At 39.8% G+C, this 27,114-nt stretch overlaps 1 protein-coding gene across 1 annotated transcript in view; it reads right to left on the bottom strand.

The window, feature by feature from the left end:
- Positions 1-27,114, bottom strand: part of p115 (General vesicular transport factor p115) — a 311,820-nt gene that overhangs the window by 225,937 nt on the left and 58,769 nt on the right. The window contains 4 exon segments of the mRNA XM_067084261.1: positions 189-390; positions 2,660-2,756; positions 12,398-12,524; positions 12,527-12,568. Of these exon segments, the coding sequence (XP_066940362.1) occupies positions 189-390; positions 2,660-2,756; positions 12,398-12,524; positions 12,527-12,568 (468 nt within the window).

Raw genomic sequence — 27,114 nt, 5'->3', positions numbered from 1 at the left:
ATACAGTGTGTAATTAATTACTAGTATTTCAACAAACCCAGAGCCTGAAAAACATGATTTGACTTAAGTCATAATGAGATAACATACTGACACATCACTGTTCTGAATTCCTTCTTTACATAACAAGCAAATATTCCAATCTGAAGTCTTGAAAAGTAATCTGAAAGTATTACAAAGAATAGACTAACCCTCTTTGAAGAATGTTTGATTAGATGGGTTGTTACGCAACAGGTTGAGCATCAGGATCAAACAGTCCTCTACAACAACACCTCCATCTGCAAAACCTTCTTCTCGAATTATCTCAAACATATGGTCATATGCATTTTCAAATGCAACAATTTTCTGGAGGTTAGTATTGCTTTTTGTGAGTTGTGTCAGCAGCAGTAACGTCTGCAACAGAAATTTAAAGTAAATCTTAAAAGCTGATACATTTAGCTAAATCAGAAACATCCCTTCTTTTTACATAGTAACTAAACAGTATGAAGTAATTTATAAAAGTTCCATATGAGATCACCTTGGAAACATGGCTATTAGCTGTATTAAAGTATCTTAAAATTCTCAAATCTCTATAAACAACTTTTAAATGTTAGAAATCACTTTACAACACATATAATAATAAAACAAAAAAAAATAGGATGGAAAAGTTATACTGGAAAGTTAAGTTAGAATTACATACCAAATGGAGTTCAATCAGAGTACTGAGTCATTCTAAGCTTTTACAGGACTGCTCTGAAAAAATTTTTCTTAAATGCCAAGGTGAAAATCAGAATGAGACAGTATGAGGAACTTGGACAACTAAATCGGTAGGAAGAGGACAAAAGAAATAAATGAAAAATAAGAAAGCACCGTAGTTAGAGATTAAAGAAAATTGCAGAAGCAGTAAGCAACCCATCAACCTAACAAAAACCTGTAAGCATCCCATCAACCTAACAAACTTAGAAACTGTATGCATCCCATCAACCTAACAAACTTTAACTAACCAGAATCTGTTAATAATCAGCAACATTATTATGATGGTTTTTTTGCTAGGCTACATTTGCACAAGTGATACAGGTAAATCTTCTAAATTAAATGGTAACTGAAAAGTATATGTTACCCTAGGCTAAAAATTATATGGCAACACCGGTGGCTATAGGATTTCTTAAATGTTCAAGGTGGCCTGTGCTAATGGCCTATACTAATGGGTTTTGTCACTTTTCCAATTTTGCTGCTTATTTAGGGCAGATCCCCAAAGCATCTGATACACTGAGGGGCTAGTATACTGCCTACTGCGCAAGAGTGGAATCACAAGGAGGTTGACAGGGTTACACACTACAGTATGTGACACCATCAGGAGACCCTAAAATGAATACAGTATATATAAAATTAGTGTACTGTTTCTAAATAACTATTTTCATAAAAATATCCCTGTCAGTGGTTATGTCAAGAAAAAACTTTCTATAAGTTTAGCTTATGCAAAACTATTTGCAATCTACCAAGGAAATCAAAGTTTCTTCAATCTGGCATTATTAATTAAAAGAGTTGTTTAAAGCACTGACAAAGTAATTCAAAAGTTCACAGACCTGAAGGCCAGGAAAGGCAAGTTTGATTTAGGAAAGAGGTTCATTAAGTACTGAAATGCTCATATATTTGTACTTGCTTATTATTAGGTTATTTTATAAAACTATATTTCACGATACATTTGTCAACCACTTCTACTCTGAGACAGCAATGATTATGGAAATCTAATCCACTGAGTAGTGTACCTCATTTATTTAACATTAAAGGCTAACAATGAAATGAACATAATGTACTTCTACATGTTTTTACTTCAGTTTCAACTGTTTTCTAACCAACTTCTTTAACTACTTAAAATTATGTAAATATATATAACTGTAGAATTCACCTGTCTGTATGCTACAATTTGTAAGTGTAATTTTAATTTTGATAATGTAGTTGTTTTTCATCACTACTGCTAATATTAGATTCAGTCATATACAGAACTGCAGTTTAAACTAATTTCCATACAAAAAACATTAATGAAGATTCTGTATAGTCTGGAGAATTCCAATTGGGTGATGCCAACCCTAGTAAGGCCACTGTGTTGTACTGTAAACTACAAGGCAAACAATGCAATACCATACTTATTGGTTATGCCATTGTTAACACCAACACACCATATTCTTGAATTTTCTTTCTAACACTTCCTGTATAACTGTGAGCAGAAATAAAGGTTATTACAAACTGAAACTATTATAATAATAGGTACTATTACTATTCCCGGTGTTGTTTCTGCTGGAGGTGGTAGAGTTATTTGCCATGTGTGAAATGAACTGCACCAACTACCTCCACTTTTGAGTTCTGTCAATTACAGCACTGATCAATTAAGATAACGGGTTGAAATCCCCAAAAAGTTAAATGTACTGTACAATGAATTGTCAGACTCACTTAAAATATTTTGAGTTTACAGTATAAAAAAGATATTCACTGTATTCTACCTTAACTTCGTTAACCTAAAAGTTCCCTTTCCATCCCTGCAGTGACCATTCCATTACATTTGCAATATCAAACTTAAAACTTTGGCCAACTGCAAAGCTCATTCCATAAACCAAGAAAAAGCAATGTCTACTTCACAAGCAATAAAACTATTAAAAATAATAGTGAAACATCTAGATCTTACATCATTTCTTATGACTTCTCGGCTGTCAGAGAGCTGGTCCATTAGCTTGGACACTCCACTGGGAATCACTAAAATTACTTGTTGAAGCTCTTTTGGCCTGAGGGAAAAATGAATACAGGTACTGTAATGCATAATAAAATGGTAATGAAGGATCATCGACCACATACCAGTTCATTTAAACAAAATAAAAAAACTTTTAAATTTTACTTAAAATAATTTTTTCAAATGTTATACTTCATACATACAAACCAGCCTTACATTTAATTCAGTGTTGAAAGTGCAGGCAACCCCCAGTCATCAGCATTTTGGTTTTACGGGGCTTGTCGAATATATTCATAACTGGGGTTTACAGCACCAGTCTGGTTATCGGTGGCTTAAGCACAGTGAGACCCTCATAAAATACAAACATAACGAATATGCATCTTTTCCATGGATCTTTTAAAAACTTATGCTTTACTTCACTGTATCCAATAATATTGTATGTATTCTTATATTACCACTGTATTATAAAATACAAACAAAGCAATCAATGTTTTGGTTTGGACTTTAGAAATCAGCTGAGGGCAATTATGAGTTAAGTTTATTTCACCATATTTAACTCAATTCAGATCGATTTTCTTGCTTCTAGTTAGCGTAAATGAACCTCTAGAAACTCTACTGATATGGGACAAGGTTATTTTTCATCATATAAAGTGTTTTTAACTTGAAATATGATGTAAGTGTCTCTCATTGTGAACTAAATTTAGTTATTTTTTTGTTAACAGATGGTGTTGAGGGCATGTTTTTACGTAAAAAAAATTAACAGAATCCGTTCGCTATTTTCACCTGAATTCATAATAATATGAACTTTACGTATTTAACTTTTATCAGGGTGAAAACAACGCTAAAATGAGTTCTTTCATGCCTAGTAGTTTTGATTAAAATAATTTTTCTTTTCATGCCCAGTAGTTTTGATTAAAATATTTTTTTCTCCACTACTATTTACAGTCGAGTTTCATCCATGTTGTCGATGCACGATAATTTATAGTTAGCAGTTTGACCATTGTTTTCTTAGGCTTCAGCTACAAAACTTGCAGCTTAAATTTAGCACTACATTTCCTTTCTGATCTTTTCTCCATAGTGAATCAAGGTACAGTTGACACTGGTATTCGTGGGGGATGCGTACCACTACTCCCTGCGAATAGCTCAAATCCACGAATACTTAAAACCCCTCTAATAACACTTATAACTGCCTATTTTGGTAGTTCAAAACATCAAAAACAATCTAAAAATGCTTATACAGTACCTGAATATTTTAACAGTTTTATCACAAAAAGGGCATTTAGTCATGAAAATTATATGAAAATACAGTACAGTAATTTGTGAATATTTCTCTACAAAAAATACGACAAATAGGCAAATTTTCTGTAAATAATGTATACATATGTTCCACAGAGAAATCTGTGAATAGGTGAAGCTGCGAATCTGGAACCACGAATAGGAGGGGGTCCACTGTATAATGTAAAAATGTATCAGTCCTATTCTACTTAACGTCATTTGTAACATAACTTCAGTAATTTTTTATTATCATACGATGGGATGGCTGAAATGCAAGCAAAACAGCTGTTATCAGATTCGATTCATAGCAAAACAACTGTTCGTTCAGCTGTTTATGGAAGTCCGCGTTTAAACAACGATTATAACATGACTAACAGTACTTTTATCATTCTCTCTTACTTTTTCAACTTATTTAACTAGAAGACGGGATAAATAAAGAGATGAAGGAAAAAAGGTTAGTCTGTTGTAACTTGGTCTCTGAAAAAAGGAACTTGCATGATGCACAAGATACATGATAAAATTTTTTAAGGGCGAAAATTTGGGGGTTGCTCGATACACGAGATCGCACGTTACACAAGTAAGCTATGTACGGAAGGTTCTAGCTGCTTGATACTTTGTCACCTTAGGGTGTGTTTTTTTTAATTCACCATGGCTCCCACATGTGAGAAAGCTGCATCCAATGGAAGTGCCACTAAGAAGAGGAAGACGATATCAATGGAGATGAAATATATCATTAAGAGCTCTGAAAAAGGTGACTTTTTATCTCTCTCTAGACCAAGGTTTACCTGTAAGTTCATCGAATCTGGCATTAAAAATTTGCAGAAATACCATGCAGACCATAGTAAAGGATTAGGCAAACGAAATTCCACATTTTAATGAAAGAGTTATTACATATTAGGGTAAAATATCTGGTTGTGACACAGTCTAGGGTGCCGTAAAGAGGATTGCGGCACCCATAGACTTTGAATTTCGGTTACTGTCAAGCTGCCAGGAACGGAAACCCCGCTGATAACCAGGGGCTGCCTATAACCCTATACTGTATCTAATACAAAAAGATGATTGTGCCAGTTATGTGAAGACAGTACTCCCTTGGCGGGATTGAAAATCCCACAACTCACCTGGTTCCATCAGTAAGATACTTTTTTTCTGATTAGATGGGTGAGATGTGAGTGTCATAATTTAATGGTTTACATAAACAAAAATGCATGATTTTTTTCTAAAACCAAAATCATCTTTCCATACAAACTCATTATATACAATAAAAATTTTGTTCCTCAATGCAATGTCACAGACAAAAATTTTCAGAGCTACTTGTGGTGAGCAAGTATTTAAGTGAGCAAAGCATATACAATGTTACTTGGATGTCAACCTAGCTTCATTCTTGTTTTTGTTACATCTTTGACAGTAAGAACATAGGGACGTGGGAATTTTTGTAAATCAATGAGTCTGTATAAAAAAAATACATATTTGATTATAATTATTTATATTTTGCAGCTAATCCAGCTTAACTACGGTAGGGATGAGTAAAGTTGTAGAAGTTCCAAAGTGTAAGTGAGAAAAGAGGGAACTGTGAGAGGGAACTGTATGGTACATGGAATGAGGAAGCTGTTGAAGCAACCCACCTTAGAAAAGTTCATTGCTTTGCAACATATTTGAAGAAGATGAAACTGATTAGAGGTGCATGTACAGGGAAAGTTTTCAGATATCCACATAAGAAAGGGAAACCTTGTGACATAGAAGCAAGTAACCCTGGAGGCCTACATCACCTAAAATGCCAAGGTTGAAGAATGAGATGAGAAATGAGAAAATAAGGATGAAAGCTTTAGCTACCAAGAACCCTCTCCAGAAATGGGGACAATTTGCACTGCTATTGTCATGGGCTTAAAAGAGTACAAATCTAACCACCAGTATGCTTCCTCCCTTATAAAGATACTCTTTAATATCACTGGTCACTCACAAACCCTCCATTAAAGCTGCATTTATATCTAAATCACGCTTATAAATCAATGAAGTGGATAACACACTGACTTCAAGAAGAAGTAACTTGAGGCTGAGCTTCAGAGAGGATTCAATTCCCAAGTTAAAAAGACTGGGCAGTCAATTAACAAATGTCTCAAAGTCAGGAGGAATCAATTCAGTTTTGATAAATGAATGAATTGAAAATGATGAAGATTGACAAAATTTCCTTAATTGATTGTTTGATGAAGCTTGGACATGTAACACTAACAGTTATAATACATGCATAACTGCTAGTGTTGAAATGCATTCTCTGGATACAGAGATTAGGATTGTGGGTTATTCATTAAGCATCAAGGGGTTATAAAAGTGTAGCCAATTCAAATACAAGGTAAAATAATTTCAGCGTGACATTCTTTTTGGTTAGTAGAAAGTCATAATTCATCCGCTGGTTTGATCTGCTTTAATTTGTTGTTATCTTCATTATTCCATGAAGGCAGTCACTTATTGACCAAGAGGGGTTTTAAAGATGATACATAATCACTGACCAGGATGATTATGTTCAATTTGGTGTTAGTAATTGCAGCTTCTGGCTGCTTTCACAGCATCTTCATTCCTCTTTATGCCAACATGGGTGGGATCCAAAATATTTCAATAGTTATACAAGTTTCATTTAGTAAGTGGAAAGGAAACTCAATCTGTTGCACACAAGAACTTTCAGGACAATAGTTCTGAATGGCTTTAATAAAACTCCTAATTACTGAAAATAACAAAATTCTATGGTAGCATATTCTTAGTAATCGTAAGTGCTAAATTTACTACACTCAGCTCTCCTTCAAAAATAGAACATTGTCTAGTAAAATGTATAAATTTCTTGTAGTTGATGAATGGCAGCAAATCCTACACTTGATAGAGAGATTTCAAACAATTACTATAAACTGCACTGTGTGAACCTTTGCAAATTATGTTCTATTGTGTATTGTTTATAATGTTTCAGAGTAACATCAAAGTAATACAATGATTACTACCCCTAGTTCTGAAGGAAATTTGATCACTACTAATTCATTAAGACAATTTTTTCAAATTGGACACGGTGGAAGATGGTTATTTAGAAAAGCATATCTTTGTTCAAACAACTTTCTAGTAGGGGAATCACCTGTTTGTATTTTTTGAATTTCACATACTTATTAGGTCACTTTCCCCACTTTCAACTAGTAGTGATGTTTTTGGAGATGATTTAGAAGTGCCAGTGCCAGGCCTTCATTATGAATAGTCTCTGAGCTTTATGTAGCAACGGTAATGTTGATCTATCTGCTCTTAGGTAGTACAAGATAGCTTTCTGCATCGATTTAAACTCCCCAACATGTCAAGGAGGCATCTGCATGTATTATCACTTGTACAAATGGTGGAGTCAGGTTGGCCTGTTTACCAGAAACCCCTTCCAGGTCCAAAGACAGAGTATCTTCCCAGGTAGATGAAGGCAGTCACAAAGCCTTTTCTAGCACGTGAGAGCAAGACTGTTTAAAACTTACCACAGACCCTGTAACAGGCCCAGGCTTTGTTTCAATTGTCACTTGGAAAAACTGGGCTGTGCACATAATCTTCTCAGGTCCTTCCTTACTCTGATTTGAGTGCTGTTGGGAAGAGACAGCTGGCCATGAAGAATAGCACAACAAAGTCCTAGCCTCAGAAAAAGTCTGCTGGATGTAAGGTGGGACTTGTTCCTATTAGGAATCCTTTTAACAGGAGTCTGTCGACTACTCTCTCAGGTTTTGTCTGTGTACTTCTCTGGTGGCTCCCCAGATTAGCCAATCATCTAGGTAGGCCACCAGTTAAATTCTTTCATTCCTGAGCTCCCATAAAATAAGTAAGTACAGTATATATAAAAATTTATACAAACAATGTTTGTTTAAATTTGACAGGTCAAGGATCACCCTCCATTTGGAGGGATGCTTCTTGGGGACACTGAAGAGTGGTGGCAAATAAAGCCATCTTTCTCTATGGACCTTTTTTTAAAAGGGGTCTGGTTTTTGGAAAAAACTACTTCAGAGGTTTGCGAGGGTGAGACCATCTCTACCCTAGCCCATTTTTACCCCTAGTCCACTGAAAATTATACTATGTCCCCAAGGGGAGGATTTCCACTGCATGTTGTGCTGTAGAAAACAACCCCAACCATGCAAGCCCTACTGGGCTCCACCTCTTCCCTTCCTTATAATACGCAGTCCAGGAGTTGATTTTTCTTTTCCCTGGTAGGAGTGTATTGTCTGCTTTGAAAGGGGTGCGGATACTATTGTTGTCCTTTCTTCTGTTGTCTGAAGGGTCCTTTAGTATTGACTGGAGGCTTGTATGGCTCTAATACACCAAGCTTTCTTAGGCTAAGGAAGAGGAAAACTCTCATAAGTATTGTTTCCAAGATTACCCTTTTTCAAGAGCAGTATATATTAAGCAATTCTGTTGTCAGGCTCATTCACTGAGTTGTGCAACAACAGACTTTTCAAAAAAGTTCCCGGCAGATGGGAAAGAATGCCATTTTCTCATCAAAAAAGTATGCATGAACTGCTGAGCAAAGGCAGTCGTATCAACACTGCCAGGCAGTACAGTAGGTACAGCAAGAGGAATTTTCTCATCAGGGAAACCTGCATGAACTGATTGAGCCAAGGCAGTTGTATCACCGCTCCCTAGCAGTATAGAAAATATAGCAAGCAGAATTTCCTATCAGGGAAGCCTGCATGAACTGATGAGCCTAGGCAGTTATATCAACACTGCCTGGCAATACAGAAAATACAGAAAGCAGAATTTTCCTAACAGAAAAACCTGCATGAACTGATTGAGCTAAGGGCAGTCGTATCAACACTGCCTGGCAGTACAGAAGTACAACAAGTGGAATTTTCCTATCAGGGAAGTCTGCATGAACTGACTGAGCCAAGACAGTCATATGACCACTGCCTGGCAGTACAGAAGTCCAGGATAAATCACTACCCCTACAAGGTACAGACACTACACATGGGGTTGGGTGGACCCTTCAATACATAATTCCTTCGTAGGAAAGTCAAGATTCTCACAGAAGTATTTCTCTCATGTAAAGCAGAAGACTGTTCCCTACATCTTCCTGATTCAGAAGGAAATTCCAGTGGCTTTATCCACTTCATGTCGGGTATCAGTGACCTCTCTCCCAAGGAAAGGCTCTTCATCTCCAACAGATAAGCAGTAGTTCCTAGAATCCCCTGCTTTTGGAGCATTGACCCAAATGTGGATTCTGCTCAGAAAGGGATGGAAACACTGCCATAGTTATGCTGGAACGATGTACAGCAGTCTTCTTCTTCCATACTCCTATTGAAACCTATAACTCATAGAGTCCGCTTAATAATGAGCTCTTTTGTCATATAAACTTGCTGCCAGGAGCATGTTGCATATTTCACATGTCCAGCAACCAACCAAATTCTCCTTTATTCCTTCAGGGGCTGGCTCATAGCAGGTAGTTATGAGCCATTTCCACAGGTGAAAAGCAGACAGAGTAATTTGCCGTGGCACAGGTAATGTGTAGGTCCTGTGTAACAGTAGCCCAGTATAGTGATAAAAGGAACAAAATAAACTCTCATTTCCCACTTTGCTTTATAAAAAATACCTAGTGTTAGCTACCTATACTACTGAATAGGCAGCAAACACTTCACATTAACACAGGCCTACATGACCACAAGTATGTGTCCTTAGCATGATGTAAAGTAACATGATCTATGGGTCATACCCATAATATAGTAGTAATGAATTAAAATAATCCACAATTACTGTACTAGTGTAACACTGCCTTAAATGATTTACTCACAAATGCTTCTAAACTCAATTAAGACAAAACTAATTGGATATCCATATTAAATATTTCTAAAAATTTCATAACCTTTGATTACCCTGTCTATTCCCAAGCACCAGGTAAAGGTCATGTAGCCCACAGGCCGAAAATCGTCGTAAGCCAAAAAATCGTCAAAAATCGTAACAAATCCTAAGAAAACCTTACTTTTAATGCTTTGGACCTATTGAAAACAATGTAAACTGCATTTTCATTTTTTCATAAAAAAAATTCCAAATTTTGATCATTTCGCCATTTTGTAGCCACATTTCTTCCATCGGCTCGGCGTCGTATCCCCGGAACATGCATCATAAACCGGGAAATAATTTCTGATGAATATATTTGAAAAGCGTCGTAATCTCGGAACGTCATAAGCCACACCCGTCGTAAGCCGGGACTGCCTGTATTGGAATTATTTTACCATAAATATATAAAATCAGCATCTCTATGAATTTAAATTGTTTGGGAAAGCTCACCATTTCAAAAAAGTACTTTTGTATTCCCTTAAGAATAAGACAAGTGTCACAACAATTTACTCAACACCTGTGAAGTTACAACCAGCCAAGTAGTACCCATTGGAAGCAGATCAGCAGGAATGTATTTCCTGTAATACTTGAAAAGAACCCCAATTATAAGGATAACTGGGGAACTGTCAATATCAAAAAAACTATTTATTTTTATTATAAAATACAGTACTAGAGAAAATACTGGCCTTTAGTAAAACAGGCTTGTAAGTCAAGCACAATTGGGAACTACGATCACGTGTGTTTCATAAACAAGAAGTTAGGTTATCCTGATTTACCCTTTCAGTAACCTCAAATTATTTATCAATGTCAAAAAACTCATTGAATACTGAGTTTCATTAACAAAATTGTCTAATATAATTGCCTGAATGCTAATTATCACTTTGTAACATATGAAAAAACAGCACAGTAATTACAGGGTAGCCTAGTGGTCTATTCCTAACTTCCCACCTTGCAAGAGGCCTACTGGCTCTCAATTTAAACAAATATAAGTTAAAATTTTAAGGAACTAAAACTTTTCACTGGGTCTTAAAACTAAGTATTTAGCTTGTGTGGTGTAATGATGATAGAAAAATGCATAGTAAAACAATTTCTGAAGCAAAATCTGGGGATTAGTGAACTCTTGGACAGACCAGAGTGTAATGGCTGGCATACGCTGTTGTCACATCTGTGCAAATAGAGAGTTGAGGCCAGTCACTGTTGGACAAGAGATAGAGGCCCCCCCTGTCCTGAATCCTTTATATCCTATCACTGTGCCAACAAGCACTATTCTGGATGAGACCAGTTATAAGAGAATTCTTTGCAATTGGTTGGTCTATCTTATGGAACCCTAGGGGGACCAAGAGAGTGTAACTCCTTTGAGGACAGACAGCAGCTACACAATCAAAAATTTACTTATTCATCAGCCCCATGGGTCCAGAGACCTCAATTACACCATTCAAAACACATTGTAAGCTACCAGAACTTAAACTTTTGACAACACAGAATCTGTTTTCCTAGCACAGAATCTTTTATTTTCTTCATGTTAGTGTTTATTATTTATTTTACTAAATTCCAAAGGCATAATTAAATTATCACCTTAAAGAACAATGCTTTGTACACCATGTGAATTTAAGTAATTTTAGCATGAAATATTCTTGACCAAGCCTGCCCCCCCGCCTCTCCCTCTCTCTCTCTCTCTCTCTCTCTCTCTCTCTCTCTTTTCTTTCAGCATTCATTTCTGAGTAAATTATCTTATTTCCTCCTCTTCACTGCCTCCAGTGCTACATGATGCAAGAGCCTCTTTGAAATTCTACCATACATTTTGTGCACGTGTGTGTCATAGTATTCATTTCTGACAGTGTGCTTATTTCATTTCCTCCTCTTCATAGCCTTCAATGCCATATGATGCACAAGGTCTTTTTTGAAATTCCACCACACATCTTTCCTAAGCTTATCTTCTGCAAATTTCCACTCATCCCCAGTCTCCCTTCTCGTATCTCATAATTCTCATCCAAGTAGGTCTGGGTCTAATGTTTTCGATACACACAGGAGACCTAGGATTGTGCAAGGGACATGTTGAAGCCATCTCTACTTCCCTCTCATCAATAAAAAATCTACATATATGAAACTTCTGCAATTTCCCTTATGCATCATTTCACATGCTATCCTACCAAATAACTGAATTTAAAATGTACAGTTACTTTACATCCATACTGAGCTGTAAATATTTTTATACTGTAAATGATAACAAAACAGGACAAAGCAAATGTTTATAAATTTGTATAAATAAATATAAGAAACTAGGACCAAGGAACCATTAAAAAAGACTAACTCTGCAATGAGAAACTAAACTGTGTTTAAATTTGTTAGTGGTCTGAATGGATATGTGACTCATGGTTCTGACCTTATTTACTAAAAAGAAAAGGGGTGTTCTGAATTCAGTTTATTAGCACCAAAACAACTAGGATTTTGGCTGACTGAATGCCCCATTCTATAAAACAATTTATTTCTGGATTATTTAATTTGCAAGGGTCGCCCCTATACCCAATGCATTTGCAGGGACAAGTATAATATAATAAATTGATGATGTCCTTCAGAAAAACATAATAACCTTACCTATTTTTCAACAAATTAGTCATCAGCTTAATTGTTGGATAGCGAACTTTAAAATCAAATTCATCTAAAAGATTAATGAGAAGGGAAATGTTTTCCTGGCGTTTTGTGAATATCTCAGTAAACTGGCACCCAACTCTGACACTTGACTGTCAGGTACATAATCACCATCTTCTGAAATAAGAAAGATGGCAATTATCATTACTACACAATACTCTTTGATACCAAATACAGTACATCATACCTGAATCATGTAACATACTGTGTAATGTTAATAATACTGTACTTGAAAAATATGAAAACAGAATTCTAGAGACAACTAAGAACCAAACTGTCTCTAGAATTCTATTTTTATATTTACCTTATAATACAAATCTGACATACCTTTCATATAAAATGACAAAAAAAAATTTTAATGTTTAAAACTAAATTGTATTTTTCCTTGGTATACAAACCACAGCCTTTTATGTAGGAGTATTCATTAGCATAAGCTAGAATCTATCATTGAAATTTTGTAACAAGGTAGTTAACTGGTTGTTAGGGAAGGTTTGTGGGGGAGAGCTTCCACTCATCTCGCAAAAATAAGCCCTTTCTCTCAGCAACAGGTAGCTGAGCTGGGAAATAAGAGATAAATGATTCCTGTAACTTTTACTTAGTCAGGCATAAGGATTAAAGAGAGCAATAGGACACTGAGCACGAATGAGATATGTCTGAAATCTCACCTGAAAAAGTAATTCTTTGTAGAACAAAGTGTAACCTTGCAGGGGGTGTAAGTGGGATGGCAACTATATCTGGCCAATACAACTGAACTGATGGGCTCAGATTACAGCTCTACAACCACTTCCCCCTCCCATTGTTAAAAGGGAGAGCAGAGGGAGTCACACCTTCAGTGATGAAGCTCTAAGAATAGCTACTCGATTGAGTAGTCACCTGCATGTGCTCCCAGTTCAGCATGTATTCAGGCATAGGTGATGCCTTGCAGAGGAAAGAAAAATTAAGAATGGAGAGAAGCTTTAAACCCTCCAAGTACTATATGAAAGGTGCTTTTCTGTCCCAAAGGAGCTTGGGTGACTACACAACCTGTTGGGCAGTATTTTTCTGTCTCGAAGGAGTTTGGGTGACTACACAACCCGTCGAGCAGCCATTTTTCCATCTCAAAAGGAGCTTAGGTGACTACACAACCTGTTGAACAGCACCACAGAGGGTGATGTTCCTTGGGTAGAATGAGGTGCAGAGGTCAGAAGCTTCAGGCACCTGCCCTCATTACCTGTACAGTAATACCAAATAGTTACCCCATGATGCCAGGGATGGTTCCATGCCCCCTGGCTTCATGAGCTCTCACCTGAACTGTACAACTATCTCCTTCGCCAGAAGCATCATGAACTTGTTGGACTGCAGAATGAAGCCAGAAAGTAAAGTGTGTTCCTGGACACCTACTTCTTGTGCTATAGTAAAACCAGTTTAAGTTGAAACATAGTACCCATTAGAGACGTCGTCACATCTCCCTAATTTCATTCATATGCCTTCACTAAACGTGATGAAATATCTAAGATGTGGCAGATACACTCCCACATCTCCTTTTCTAAGATGTGGCAGATACACTCCCACATCTCCTGTCTGTCAGGTCAAAAAAAGGTCATGCAGTTTGAGCTCTTCAGTTTACCATAAAGGAAAGGAAAGCAAAAGCACCATGCAAGAATCTGAAATTCCTGTTTTCCAAGACAAGAAAAGAAAAATCTTGCAGATGGATACAAATATTGATAAATCTGATCAATGTGTCTTACAATGAACGGTATTAAGTTGCTATGCGATAAAAGATATTCCAACTCTATTTCTATTGTCAGATGTTCCCATATAAAATTAATTTTGCATACATTTCCCACATCTTTATGGAAGTAAGGACAAGCAGTTGAGGAAATGGTATACCATACTAATTTTAAGATGTGGTTATTGGTTAACTGAAGAGATTTAAGGAGAACAACACAAGATGGGAAATTTTACAACCAAATTATCATACCCCTAAAAAGAGAGGTAGGGAACAGGAAATGGATTAAGCTTACGGAGAAGTGGCAACCTCTCTAACTGGGCCTAGTTTCATCCTAAACTGGTTTTACTATAACTGGTACTAGCAAAGAGGTATTGACACACACTATAGCCTAAGAGGTATGATATGACTTAGGTAGCACTAACAGCTAACATCAGGAAAAGAAGCCTTTGGTCAGGACCACTGGCAAGATCCAGGAGAGAGGTACACAAAAGCTCTCTTATCTCTTATCGGGAGACGATGGATTTCAAGTTTTTGCCTCAAAACCCAGGAACTAATGAACAAGAACGAAAGGCATTCCAACCCTTCAAGTACTACACAAGAAGAAAGACCGTGATACTCATCAATAAATTTCATCAAGGCTAAGGACAAAAGTCACACTCTGCTTTGGAGCCAAAGACCCCACAGAGGGCAAGACAGCTCAAAGCTCTTTACAAGCACAACTGAATCAGATGTCCATACCCTTCAGTCTCAAGGCCTGGCTCAAGGCAGCAATACCGTTTCACTTACTGAGACTGAGAGGAGCCTGTCTTGAAGATAGAGACAGAAGTCCACAATCCACAGAACCAAAGTTCTGATCAGAGAGACTACTTCTACACCAATTACTAAAGATAGCCCTTTTTCCCTCGTTGGGAGAGTGGGCCACAGCAGAATGAGAAACCATTTAACACGGGGTTAACAAGCCACTGTAAGCCCAAGGATGATCACCCCCCCGTTGATCACTTGGTAAAAAAGATTGAATGCAAGAAAGACAAAACATCTAGATTGTACCAAGGTGCTGGAAGGCAGCCTCCAGGCCCACCCAAGGATTGGCAGTGGAGAACGGAACACTGGCACTTCCTGTGTAACTGCACTGGAAACAAGTCAGTTATCGTGTTCTCTGGCCTTGTACAGCCTTCCTCACTTGAAGGTGTAAGGACCACCCTGTCCCTACTAACTGCCCTTGGCAGCTGAGCTGATCTACTAAAACATCCATCCTTTCTGGAATGTACTAGGCTAAAAGCTCAACAACATGGCAATCTGCCCAACTGTGCATCTGCTTTACCTACTGAAAGAGGAGAAGGTAAGCCACACCCAATGCTTGTAGATATAAGTTAGTATGGTTATGTTGTTTCTCATCAACACTGGCAAGACTAACCAAATAACCTAAGAAGGCATGCAAGGCTAGCAGCACCACCACCCAAATTTCCATAATGTTGATGTGTAGCTACAGTTCATTCCTTGTCCATTCAACTGAGGTATACAGGCTCCTCAGGTGCACACCTTACCCTCCTTCAATGCATCCACGAGCAGAAGCATCTACAGGCGATCCTCAGGTTACGACGGAGATACATGCCTAGCAGTGCGTAACAACCCGATTTTCAATGTAAGTCAGAATACACCTAAATAAGCACCTACATCACTCACCTTGCTAACACAGGCGCGAAGTCATAATCTAGGACATCAAAAGACAACATTTAGATGACATAGTATATGGACTCAGAAAAACACATGAGCATGAATGTAAAATGCAGTACCTATACAGTCACCACTCTACTTATAAACATTCATGTTAAGAACACTCAGAGATATGAACAGACAGGGTCACAAGTTAAAATGGTATTTTCATAATAAAATTAAGTTTCATCTATACTTACCAAGTAATTACATAGCTATACTTTCCACCTGCACAGCAGTTAAAAATTTGAAGTTCGCAGTAGCGACTCATTTATTTATAGTACAGGCAACTACCCCGCCCTCTATCGGGGAACAACAGGTAAAATGTTAACAGCGATCATCACCACTTTTGTGCTTAATGTCCCTCAGAGGGGAGGCGGGAGGGCTCTGGTCTTGTAATTACTTGGTAAGTGTACATGAAACTTAATCTTATGAAAATACCATTTTCATATATGTAACTTACCAAGTAATTACATAGCGGAATCGCACATCGATAGTTGGTGGGATAAATGGACATATTCTATCCTAAAAACAATCAGATAAGAGGATGAATTTGCAACATAAAAATCTGTTAGCATTGATAATATGCTTGTTGTAACCTTACCTGGTAAGAGAGCCACAGTAGATGATTACTGCCTTGGTCTGTGCTCATCTTGACCTGTAGCGACTTAGCGGAATGGCCGTGGTAAGTCCCCACTTTTGAGAGGGGGGCCTTAGAGTGAAGGAGACTTCTGAGCACCCATAAAGCAAAACAGGAAAGCTGCCCTTGCCCTGGGCACAGTACCAAAATACAATAGACCAATAAAAAATAGTTACCAACACTAACAACAATAAAGATTAAAACCATCATACCACTACCACAGACTGGTGGGCACTCCAGGTATAAGTACCCTCAGGCTCCCCACCAAAAAATAGACACCCAAAATTTCAAGGCAAAGGAGTTACAGATAGGAAGGGTTGCTTCCTATGCTTCCTCCCCCCATACCGAGCCAGCCACAAATAACAGGCCTAAGATACTGCAATTTTTGTACTTTGTTTCAATTTCTTTAAGGTAGTGTGAGGCAAAAACGGAATTGCATTTCCAGTGTGTCGACTGGAGGATAATCGAGAGCGACATACTATGCCTAAAGGCATACGAAGTGGTGACAGCTCTAATATTGTGTGCTTTCACTTTCACCTTAAAGGAAGGTAGGACATCATCTATTTGAGTGTGCCTCGATGATCAGACTTCTAAGAAAAAATGAAAGAGCATTCTTAGACAATGGCTTTGAAGGGTTCTTGACGGAACACCAGAGGTTATTGGCAGGGCCTCTGATTCTCTTATGTCCTGTCTATATATAATACCTCAGCACCCTCACTGGGTAAAGGACCCTTTCCTCCTCCTCTGGAATGTCCATAAGGTTTTTAATACAGAACAAGCATGGCCAGGGATTAGACAACACTCATTCTTAGCACGGAAGCTAAGTAGGAAGGTGCATACAGCATCTCCCTTCTAGAAACCGATGCGCTTGTCTATAGGCTGCAACTCGCTCACTCTTTTGGCAGCTGCCAAGGCAACAAGGAAAAGTCTTTTTTTAGTTAAATTCTTGAATGAAATGGTACAGAGAGGTTCAAAAGCAGGACCCGTTAACAATTTAAGTACAACATCCAGGTTTCATGACACAGGAGTTGTCCTTCACCTGTTTAAAAGTCTCAAAAGACTTAATCAGATCCGTTAGGTTTCTATTGGAGGCCAAGTCTACACCTCTATGCTTGAAGACTGATCCCAGCATAGCTCTATGGTCCTTTACAGTCGATGGAGAGAGTCCTTTGGAAGTCCTGAGAAAGAGAAGAAAGTCCACTATTTGGCTTACAGTGGTTTTAGCAAACGAGATGTTATTGCTACTGCACCACCTGCGGAAGATAGCCCACTTGGCCTGGTAGACTCGTGGTAGACTTACGTCTACATCTAGGAATAGCTTCCACAGCTTGCTTTGAAAAGCCCTTTACTCTGACGAGTCTCCGAATAGTCTGAAGCCTTTAAGAGCTAGAGTGGATAGTTCTTGATGGAACTTCAAGAGATAAGGCTGTTTGAGAAGGTGTGGACTTTGAGGCAGTGACCCTGGGAAGTCCACAAGAAGCTTGAGAAGGTCCAGGAACCATTCTTTAACTTCCCAATCCACAAGAAGCTTGAGAAGGTCCAGGAACCATTCTTTAAGAGGCCAAAAAGGTGCTAACAGGGTCATCAATATGTTTCTACACTCTTCAATTTGTTGAGAACCGCCCGCCCCTCACCATGTTGAATGGTGGAAAGGCGTAGAGGTCCAGGTTCAACCAGTCTATCAGCATTGCATCTGCTGCCCATGCCTGAGGATCCGGGACTGGCGAACAAAAGAAGTTAATTCTTTGATGTGGCGAACAGGTCCACTGTCAGCCTGCCCCACAATTTTCAAGACTGTCACAGACACTGGAGTGCAGGGTCCACTCTGGAGAAAGGACCTGACCCCATCAACTTACTGTAATCCATCTGACAAGACATTCATCTTTCCGTGGACGAATCTGGTGATAAGTCTGACCTGACTCTGGTCTGCCCAAATTAGCAGCTCCGCTGTCTGACAAAGGGAGAACAAGTGGGTTCTGCCCTGATTCTTGATATAGGATATAGCCATGGTGTTGTCACAATGTACCACCACGGTTCTGTCTGCGCTACTGCTTAAGCAAAACGCTTCAGGCAGAGGTGAATGGCAGATAACAACTTGGCATTTACATGCAGCTTCCTCTGATCAAGAGACCAAATGCCAGGAGCTTCCAAAGTGTCTAGAAGAGCTCCCCACACTTGGTCTGAGGCATCTTCATAGAAGGAGAGGTCAGGGCTCGGTAGTAGTAGAGACTTTCCCTCTGAAAGCCTCTCCCTGGACGTCCACCACCGGAGATCCTCCTTTATCTCATTCGTAATTGGGAATGTCACTGTATCTGGTTGCTGTCTTCTGTTCCAGCTTGCACGTAGAAAGAACTGAAGGGGCCTCATATGAAGTCTTCCTAGCTTCACAAACTGTTCTATGGATGAAAGGATTCCCAGCAGACTCATCCATCAATTCGCTGAGCAAACTGGAAGCAAAACAAGGTCCTGTATTGACTGAAGGCAGGGCTATCCTCTTTGGGGAGGGAAAATCCGAAAAACTCAGAGTTGATCCTCATCCCCAAATAGAGAATCTCCTGAGTTGGGGCTAGTTGAGACTTCTCTTGATTTATTAAAAGTCCGAGCTCCTCTGTAAGAAGAAGGGTAGTCTGCAGATCCTTCGTGCACTGTTCCTGAGACTGGGAGTGGAGAGGTCAGTTGTCTAGGTATAGGTTTACATTGATACCTAGGAGGTGAAGCCATCTCACGAGGGGTGACAGGACTCACGTGAATACTTGTGGGGCAGTGGAGAGACCAAAACAAAGAGCCCAAAACTGGAAGACTTTGCCCCCGAAGATAAATCTCAGGTATCTCCTGGACTCCAGATGTATTGGAATGTGGAAATCCCCCGAAGACAAATCTCAGGTATCTCCTGGACTCCAGATGTATTGGAATGTGGAAATAAGTGTCCTGCATGTTAAGCGTTATCATCCAGTCGCCCTGTTGGATGGAGGATAACACTGATTTGTCTCCATTTTGAACTTCATCTTCTGCATGAAGAAGTTAAAAACACTGACGTCGAGAACAGGTCTCCATTCCCCCGATGACTTGGGGACCACGATCAAGCGGTTGTAAAATCCTCTTGAAGCCCATTCCTCCACTACCTCTATGGTCTTCTTCCTTAGGAGGGAAGACACTTCCTCCGAGAAAGCTACGAACTTCTCGGAGCCCTCCGAGTATGCCGTCAATGCGATCGGCAAATTCACGAGAGGAGGGTACTCTAAGAACGGGATCGAGTAACAACCCTCTTTGAGAACTCTGATCGTTCAAGGCTCTGCACCTTTTGCACTCTACCTCTGCCAGAAGAGGGAGAGCCTGGCTCCCACAGGCGCACAAAGGATAGAGGAGTCACTCTTTGGAAAAGGTTTTGGCTGAAGTCCTCTTGATCGACTTACCGGAGAAATGCACCTTGGAGTGGGGTCTCGAGAAAACCTGTCTCCCTCCACGAAAGGGATGCTGTTGCAGAAGGGAGAAAAACTTGGCAGAAAAGGCAGAAAGTTCCTTCGGGTGCTTTGAAGATTGTGCAAGAAGGTCTTGGGTTGATTTTTTCTGTAAATCAGTAGCAATCTCCTTAACCGCTGATTGAGGGAACAAATACTGCTTATCCAAGAGAGAATATAAAAGTGCAGACTTCTGAACCGACATCACTTCTCTCATTGTGAAGGAACACCACAACTCCCTCTTCTTCAAAACTCCCATGGCGAAAAGACCCACAACTTTGAAGGAGCCATCCCTCACTGCCTTATCTGCTTAGGATAAAACGCCCAGCCAATCCACAGCCAAGCCAGGCGCTAAAACGTCATGATCTTTTATTTTCCTGGCGAGAGCTCCTATCCACCAGTCCAGAAAGCTGAAGACTTCCAGCACTTTAAACAAGTGCTTCACAAGATGATCAAACTGAATAAGCGAAGAAAACTTTAGCCGAAGAAAAGCTGAGCGACAAGCTGAGTCTGTCAAACCTGAGACGTCACCTTGGGAAGAGGCAACACCTCCCAAGGAAGGAGCTTCTCTGGTTGAATAAGAGAGATATCTCCTGACCATAAATCTAGCAGGAGAAAAGGCAAAAGAGACCTTCCCTTGTTCCCTCTTAATGGACAATCAATCTTCTACCGCTCTAAGCGCCTTCTCGCAGACGAAGAGAGAACCATCTTCGGTAGGCGCAAACTAGAATCTGCTGGGTCTTTCATAAGGAACGTGAAAGCAGGCGACACTGAAGCAGCTGGTTGGAAGTGAGACGGAGAAGGTTGCCAAAAAATATCTCATCAGGGAAGCATGGTCTGGTACTACTACCTCCTCCTCTGAATAAACAGGAGATAAAGTAAGGTCTTGAGAAGGCTTATGTGAAGGGGGAGCCTTATGGAGCAGGCCCAAAACATCTTCCAACTGCTTCTTGATATGCGGATCTTCAGGTAAGCGAGTGGGAGATGATGATAGGTGTGCATTCAGTGGCAGTCGAGTGGACAGTTGGCACCGGGCACTCAGTGCTTTGTGGGAGCCAAGCTAGCTCGAGGCAGGCGTTCGGGGGAGCAAGGCGGGTGCTCTGGATTCCGAGACAAGCACTCGACGACTGGGAGGCAGTCTGACAAACACTCTGAATGCTCATATGGGCACCCAGAAGAAGAGGAGCATTTCTTAGAAAGCGCTTCTGAGACGAGCGATGAAGTTCAGCAAGCGAATGCTCTGAAGGGTGAACGGGGATGCACCATGTACTGCAACCCAGTTGCAGACTAGCGGAACAGTCTTTAGCACACTTCGGAGAAAAGGGAGAGGCATCTCTACCATGATGTCTCTTTAAGGATGAGATTCACCTGGGAAGGGCCAAAAACGCCTCTTATAAGAACTAGTTATCGTCTGACTCCAATAATGACTTATAAGAACTAGAGTCATTATCGGAGTCAGACGATAACTGGTGGGTGCTCACTGTGACACCTTTCCAACGGCTGTCAGAATTACGAAGTACCAAGTCGGATGAGGGGCCGACTGCCCGTGAGCGAACCCAGCTAACCTCATTTGGACCTCTAGTATGTCTGCTCCCAGGTTCTGGGGAGTGTGACAGTGACCTTCATCTGGGAGTGTCAGCGAGACGGACAGCCACTCCTCCACTAGCACTGACAACTTGTTTAAAACTGTACTCTGCACTTTGTCCATAAGGACTTGAAGCAATTCACCCAACTTAGACACAGTATTAACTACGAGATCAAATTTGCAATCGACCTTACTCTCGAGGCTGGCTACGGTACTGAGATCGGAAGCATGGGAGCCAGGAATAGTTGTTGATGGAGAATTATCAGGACTAAGGATGGGGGATAAACCAAGGGCAGGAGAGGGAATATTACGATCAATGAGTTGAATGTTAGTGACAGGCTCTACACTCTGAGCTCTACTTTCAGCTCCTAATAGCCAACTTCCTTTTCCTATCTCTATCTAACTTATCCAAATAAGACCCAAGAACCTTCCATTTCTCCTCATCCCATCCAACATATTCATCACAAGTGAGATCTATTGAACACACCCGTCCTCTACATTTTGCACAGATCGTATGACTATCATAGGTTACTTTAGTCATTCAGGTCCTGCAACCCTCCCTACAGTTCCTAATACTTAATGAACTGGAATCAGACATCGTCAATAAACTGTAGAAAAATCACTAGGCTAAGCTGAAAAGCTGCCAAAATAATGGGTACTTCATCAAATCCTCTGGAAAAGCGAAGAAAAAAACTCATATTTCAACCACCAAACCATTCAATGTTGACTACCCCACCCTCTGTCGGGTAACAATAGGTACAAGTTACCCGACAGAGGGTGGGGTAGTCACCTACACTATAAATAAACGAATCACTACCGCGAACTTGAAATTTTTAACTGCCGCGCGAGTTGAAAGTACAGCTATGTAATTACTTGGTAAGTTACATATATGAAAATTGTGTTTTCAATTTAACTCATTCTTTAATGAATTCCAATTTTCTATATTTTCTCTCCCTATAGAAAACATTTAGTATGTATTCTTATCAATAGATGGTGGTGTGCATTATTTTCTTCATGAACTTGCAATGCCAGATGCTGCTCCTGCAAAATTCTCTCATTCATAACTTTCAAAGCAAGGAAAAAATACTAAATTTTGAATGTTGCATGAATCTAAATTTTTTTTCTTCTTTTTAACTTTCTAATATCCAAAGTAATTCTTTATAATACTGCATGATTCAAAAATAATGTACATAGAAAATAGTATCATCTATGACTCCCGAGTTAACTCGGGAACGTAAACAACAAAAATTATGCATATCAAAAAGCAACTTATGAACAATTCAAGATATGAATGGCCATCTGGAACATAACTCATTCGTAAGTTGGGTAGTGACCGTAATTTGAATTAATGTAAATAAAGAAATAAAAAACAATAGCATCAACACAACACAGAGTTCAAGGAACCCAAACGGTGTATGAGTGGAATCCTTTATAAACAAAGCACCAGCCTCAATGCAATACTTGGTAACGACATATTCTTCCACCATGCTCAACAAACTAGTTCCCTTGCAAAATTTGTATTTACAACACAAATGTCTTAAGTCAAAACAAGAATGGTTTAATCATTTACGGGGACAACATCGTAACCATGAAATGTCATAAGTCGAGACCATCGTAACCTGAGGATCTCCTGTATGGATGTTGGGTTCAAGGGAATTCCCACAAGGAGGTTATTGTATTCCAGCCACCAAGCAAGGTCCTCCCTTACCTACCCATTCAAGGGCACAAGCTGGGATGAAAGATCACCTGAGGCTGACCAACATTGTTTCAGATGCCACTGAAGCAAGCACAGATGGAGTCTCCTGTGTGAGATGAACTTCTTGAAGTGAGCAAAGATTAACTGCCAAAGCAGAGCTGGTTACTACTGTCAAAGCAAGAACTCTCAGAGCTTGCTGACAAAAGAAATCTGAAGGAAAGACTCGCTACTGTCATATCGAAGCACACCCAAGTACTTCTACCTGCTACTTGGGCATGAGATCTGACTTCAACATCCCCAGAAGGAACAAAATTTTAGGGAAAAGTCTCTGTTCTGGAAAAACTGCATCTCTGAGGATGCTAGAACTAGCCAGTCTTCCAGGTAATATAGCAAGCATAACCTGAGAATAGGCCCAAACCAACAACACAATGAACCCATGGGTCTACACCTGGGGGACTGCCATTAGTAAAAAGCACAAAGCTTGACTAGTACGACAGCCTTGTCACAGATAAAGCGGAGTTACTTCCTGGCAGAGTCATGGACTGGCACCTAATTGCATACATCATCCCCACTGATGATGTATGCAACATGGACTGAGCTGTTTTTGTCTTGAACCAAGTTTATAGAACAAATTCATTCAACAGAGAGAGATTGAGGACTGGTCTCCTACTGTTACTCCACTTCACCATGAAGAAGAGACTGTAAAAGCCAAGAAATCAGTCACCCATGGCTTCCACTGCATTCTCCAACATCCCTTTACCTGTCAACGGGGCCAGAGCTTCTGCATATCTTGGGGGTTAAGATGGGGAGAATATTAGCCCTTGAAAAAAATAGTCTGTCCTGAAGTACACACTAGACAAGGCTCCATCCCTTGTTCTGCCACCTTTCCTACTCTTGGTAGCTGGAGAGGGGAAATAGTACCAACTTCAGCATCCATTTCTCTATTTTTCCCCTTACCCTCTTCTTAGCTATAGCTGGAAGTCATTGTGGAAACTGCGGAATGAATGGGCATTTTGCCAGAACATGTAAGAACCCTCAGAGTAAGTGTGAAGGATGTGGAATGGAGGGTCATGTGAAGGAAGTCTGCCGTGCCAAATCCCAACCTCAGGGAAACTAGGTGTGAAGGGGTTTACCGTGGTGAGCCCTCTAGTAAGGAAGTAAATGAAGGATGTTTGGCGAGTGGAAGAGACAGGTGTATGTGTGTACACAGGAGAGCAAATGCAATGATAGTGGGAGTAGATGTCAGTGAAGGACAATATTGTGGTTTGGTTGACACCGGAGCACAAATATCGTTGGTGAACGCACAAGTGATTAGGGATGCTGAGAGAGTGAATCGGAATGTTAAAAGTAGAGTGGTGAATGTGTCATTAAGAGGTATAGCAGGAAGATAGGTTGGATGGGAGGAAGTGAGGTTAAAGGTAAGATTGGGAGAGTCTGAGGTGGAAGCTTGTTTTGAAGTGCTGGGAGATGAACATATGCCGTGTTGTTTCCTGTTTGGGATAGATTTCTTGAGGAAGAATGGATTGGTAGTGGATGTTGGGACAGGAGTTCTACTGAAAGACGAGGTCGTAATATGGAAGATTCAAAGTGAGGTGGTGAATATGGTCAGGTTTGTGGGAATGATTGATAGGAGTCTGAGTGAGGAGGATGACTTTGCGGAGTTGGACAAGAGTGAGAATGAACTGTTGACAGCGGAGGACATTGAGAAGACGCAGCAGAAGTTTTTCGTGGTGAGTGAGTTGAGGAAGTGTATTAGAGAGGGAGTACCTGGAAGAAGATGGCCTTTGTTGTTGAGTAAATGGATGCGGTTTGCTGAGAGATTTGTGCTGTGTGAAGGATTGGTGTATTTTTTAAGACGGAAGATGGGAGAGTTGATGTATGTTCCAGTGTTCTCGATGAGTGGAGCGGTAGGGATGTGCATCTTAGTCCATGAGAAATATGGACATATGGGGGAAGTTTAAGTTGATCGAGTGTGTGAAAGAACGGATGTTTTCCCCGTATTTGAGGAAGATTTGTACAGATGTGGTAGTCACGTGAAGAATGTCAGAAGCGAAAGTATCAGAGTGTGTATGCTAGCCCACCTGTTTTGAAGTTGAGTGTGAAAGAACCGTTTGAGTTAGTGGTGACTGATTGTGTGGCTTTGCCGGTAACTGCGAGAGGAAACGTAGGAGTGGTTGTTATTTGTTATGGTAGATCATAAGAGTAAGTTGTAAGTTGTGCAGCTGTGAAGAATAAAACTAGTGAGAATGTTGCAAGAGTGGTCAGTATGGTCTTGTTGCCTGTGTGTGTGAGAAAGCCAGCAAGAATGTTGAGTGATAATGGGCCAGAGTTTGTTGGTAGACTGTTTGAGCAAATGTTGAAAGAATGGGATATCGAGCATGTAGTAACAAATCCATACATGCCAAGTGCGAATAGGTTGGCGGAACAAACCATAAGGACTCTGAGTGAGATGTTACGAATGTCCACTGATAGAGAGAATGAATGGGATTTGTTGTTAGGAAGAGTGGTAGCGATGTAAAATGGGTCAGTACATAAAAGCACTGGCATACCTCCGAGTGAGTATGTAATGAATTACGAGGGGTATGTGAGAGCGAGGTTGGATTTGAATGAAGACGAGTGGGATGTGTGGACACAGGCAAATGAAAGGTTTGAGAGTTTCAGAGTGGGTGATATGGTGTTGAAGGAAGTTGTTGAGAAGGGAAGATTGACAGCAAATAAGATGCGTGAGAAGTATGAAGGTCCGTATGTAGTGAAAACAGTTTGGTCTAATGGATTGAGTTATGTGCTAGATGATGGGAATGAAGGAAATGTAAGGGTAATAAGAGCGCATTATATTCAGCTGAGAAGATGGAGAGAACCACCTACATACATAATAGAGCATCCCATTAGGAAGTTATTAAGGGAGGAAAGGGAAAAGGAAAATGAAGTTATTAAGGAGGAAAGGGAAAAGGAAAATGAAGAAGAAGTTATTAAGGAGGAGGAAAAGGAAAAGGAAAATGAAGAAGATAAATTATTAACAGGGTGGAATATATGGAAAGGGAAAAGGAAAATGAAGAAGTAGTTATTAAGGGAGGAAAGGGAAAAGGAAAATGAAGAAGTTATTAAGGGAGGAAAGGGAAAAGGAAAATGAAGAAGAAGTTATTAAGGGAGGAAAGGGAAAAGGAAAATGAAGAAGTAGTTATTAAGGGAGGAAAGGGAAAAGGAAAATGAGGAAATAGAAGAATATATAAGAAATTGGGGAGATCAACATGTCAGGTGTGAGTGTTTGGTGGAATATAGAGAAATGCCAGAAAGGAAGTGCTAGAGAGAGTAAGGGTTGGAGTTAAGAGTTGTCTGCAGAGGAGTACCAGTTCGAGATGGGTTGTTTGATTTTGAGGGGATTTCCTTTATTTTAGTAAGAAGCCAGTAGGCATGAGAAGTGATAAAGAGGATTTGTGTGAAATTGTTGTTTTGTTTTTTGGTGGTAGTGAAAAATGAGGGTGTAATTGATTTTTTTCCTAGTGGGATGTGGGGTAGAGCTGAACTTGGGGAATACAAGGGATACATTGGAACTAGGATATGTTTGTGAGACAAGACTTTTCAAGTTCCACAGTGAATTGACAAGACGCCTGTCCTAAATGTTGTTAGAGGGGAAGACGGATGTATCATACATGTATAGTGTGTGTGCGTGGAGCGTCCTTTTGGTCAGTGAGTGAGTGAGAAAACTCTTACATTCTAGTAATATTCAATCAGAGCTTCATTTTGCAGAAATTGAAGTCTCTAGTGAAGGAGTTTTGTAAAGCTTTTTCTTACGCAGGTGGAGTGTGGAAGAAATAAATGAGCCGAGTGGAAGAGATGATAGCAGCCATGTCAGGTGTGAG

The sequence above is a fragment of the Macrobrachium rosenbergii genome, chromosome 41 (genome assembly GCF_040412425.1).
Source record: "Macrobrachium rosenbergii isolate ZJJX-2024 chromosome 41, ASM4041242v1, whole genome shotgun sequence".
Taxonomy (NCBI): Eukaryota; Metazoa; Arthropoda; class Malacostraca; order Decapoda; family Palaemonidae; genus Macrobrachium; species Macrobrachium rosenbergii.
Note: the sequence above shows the minus strand (reverse complement) of the source record. Positions and strands in the feature narration are given on the sequence as shown.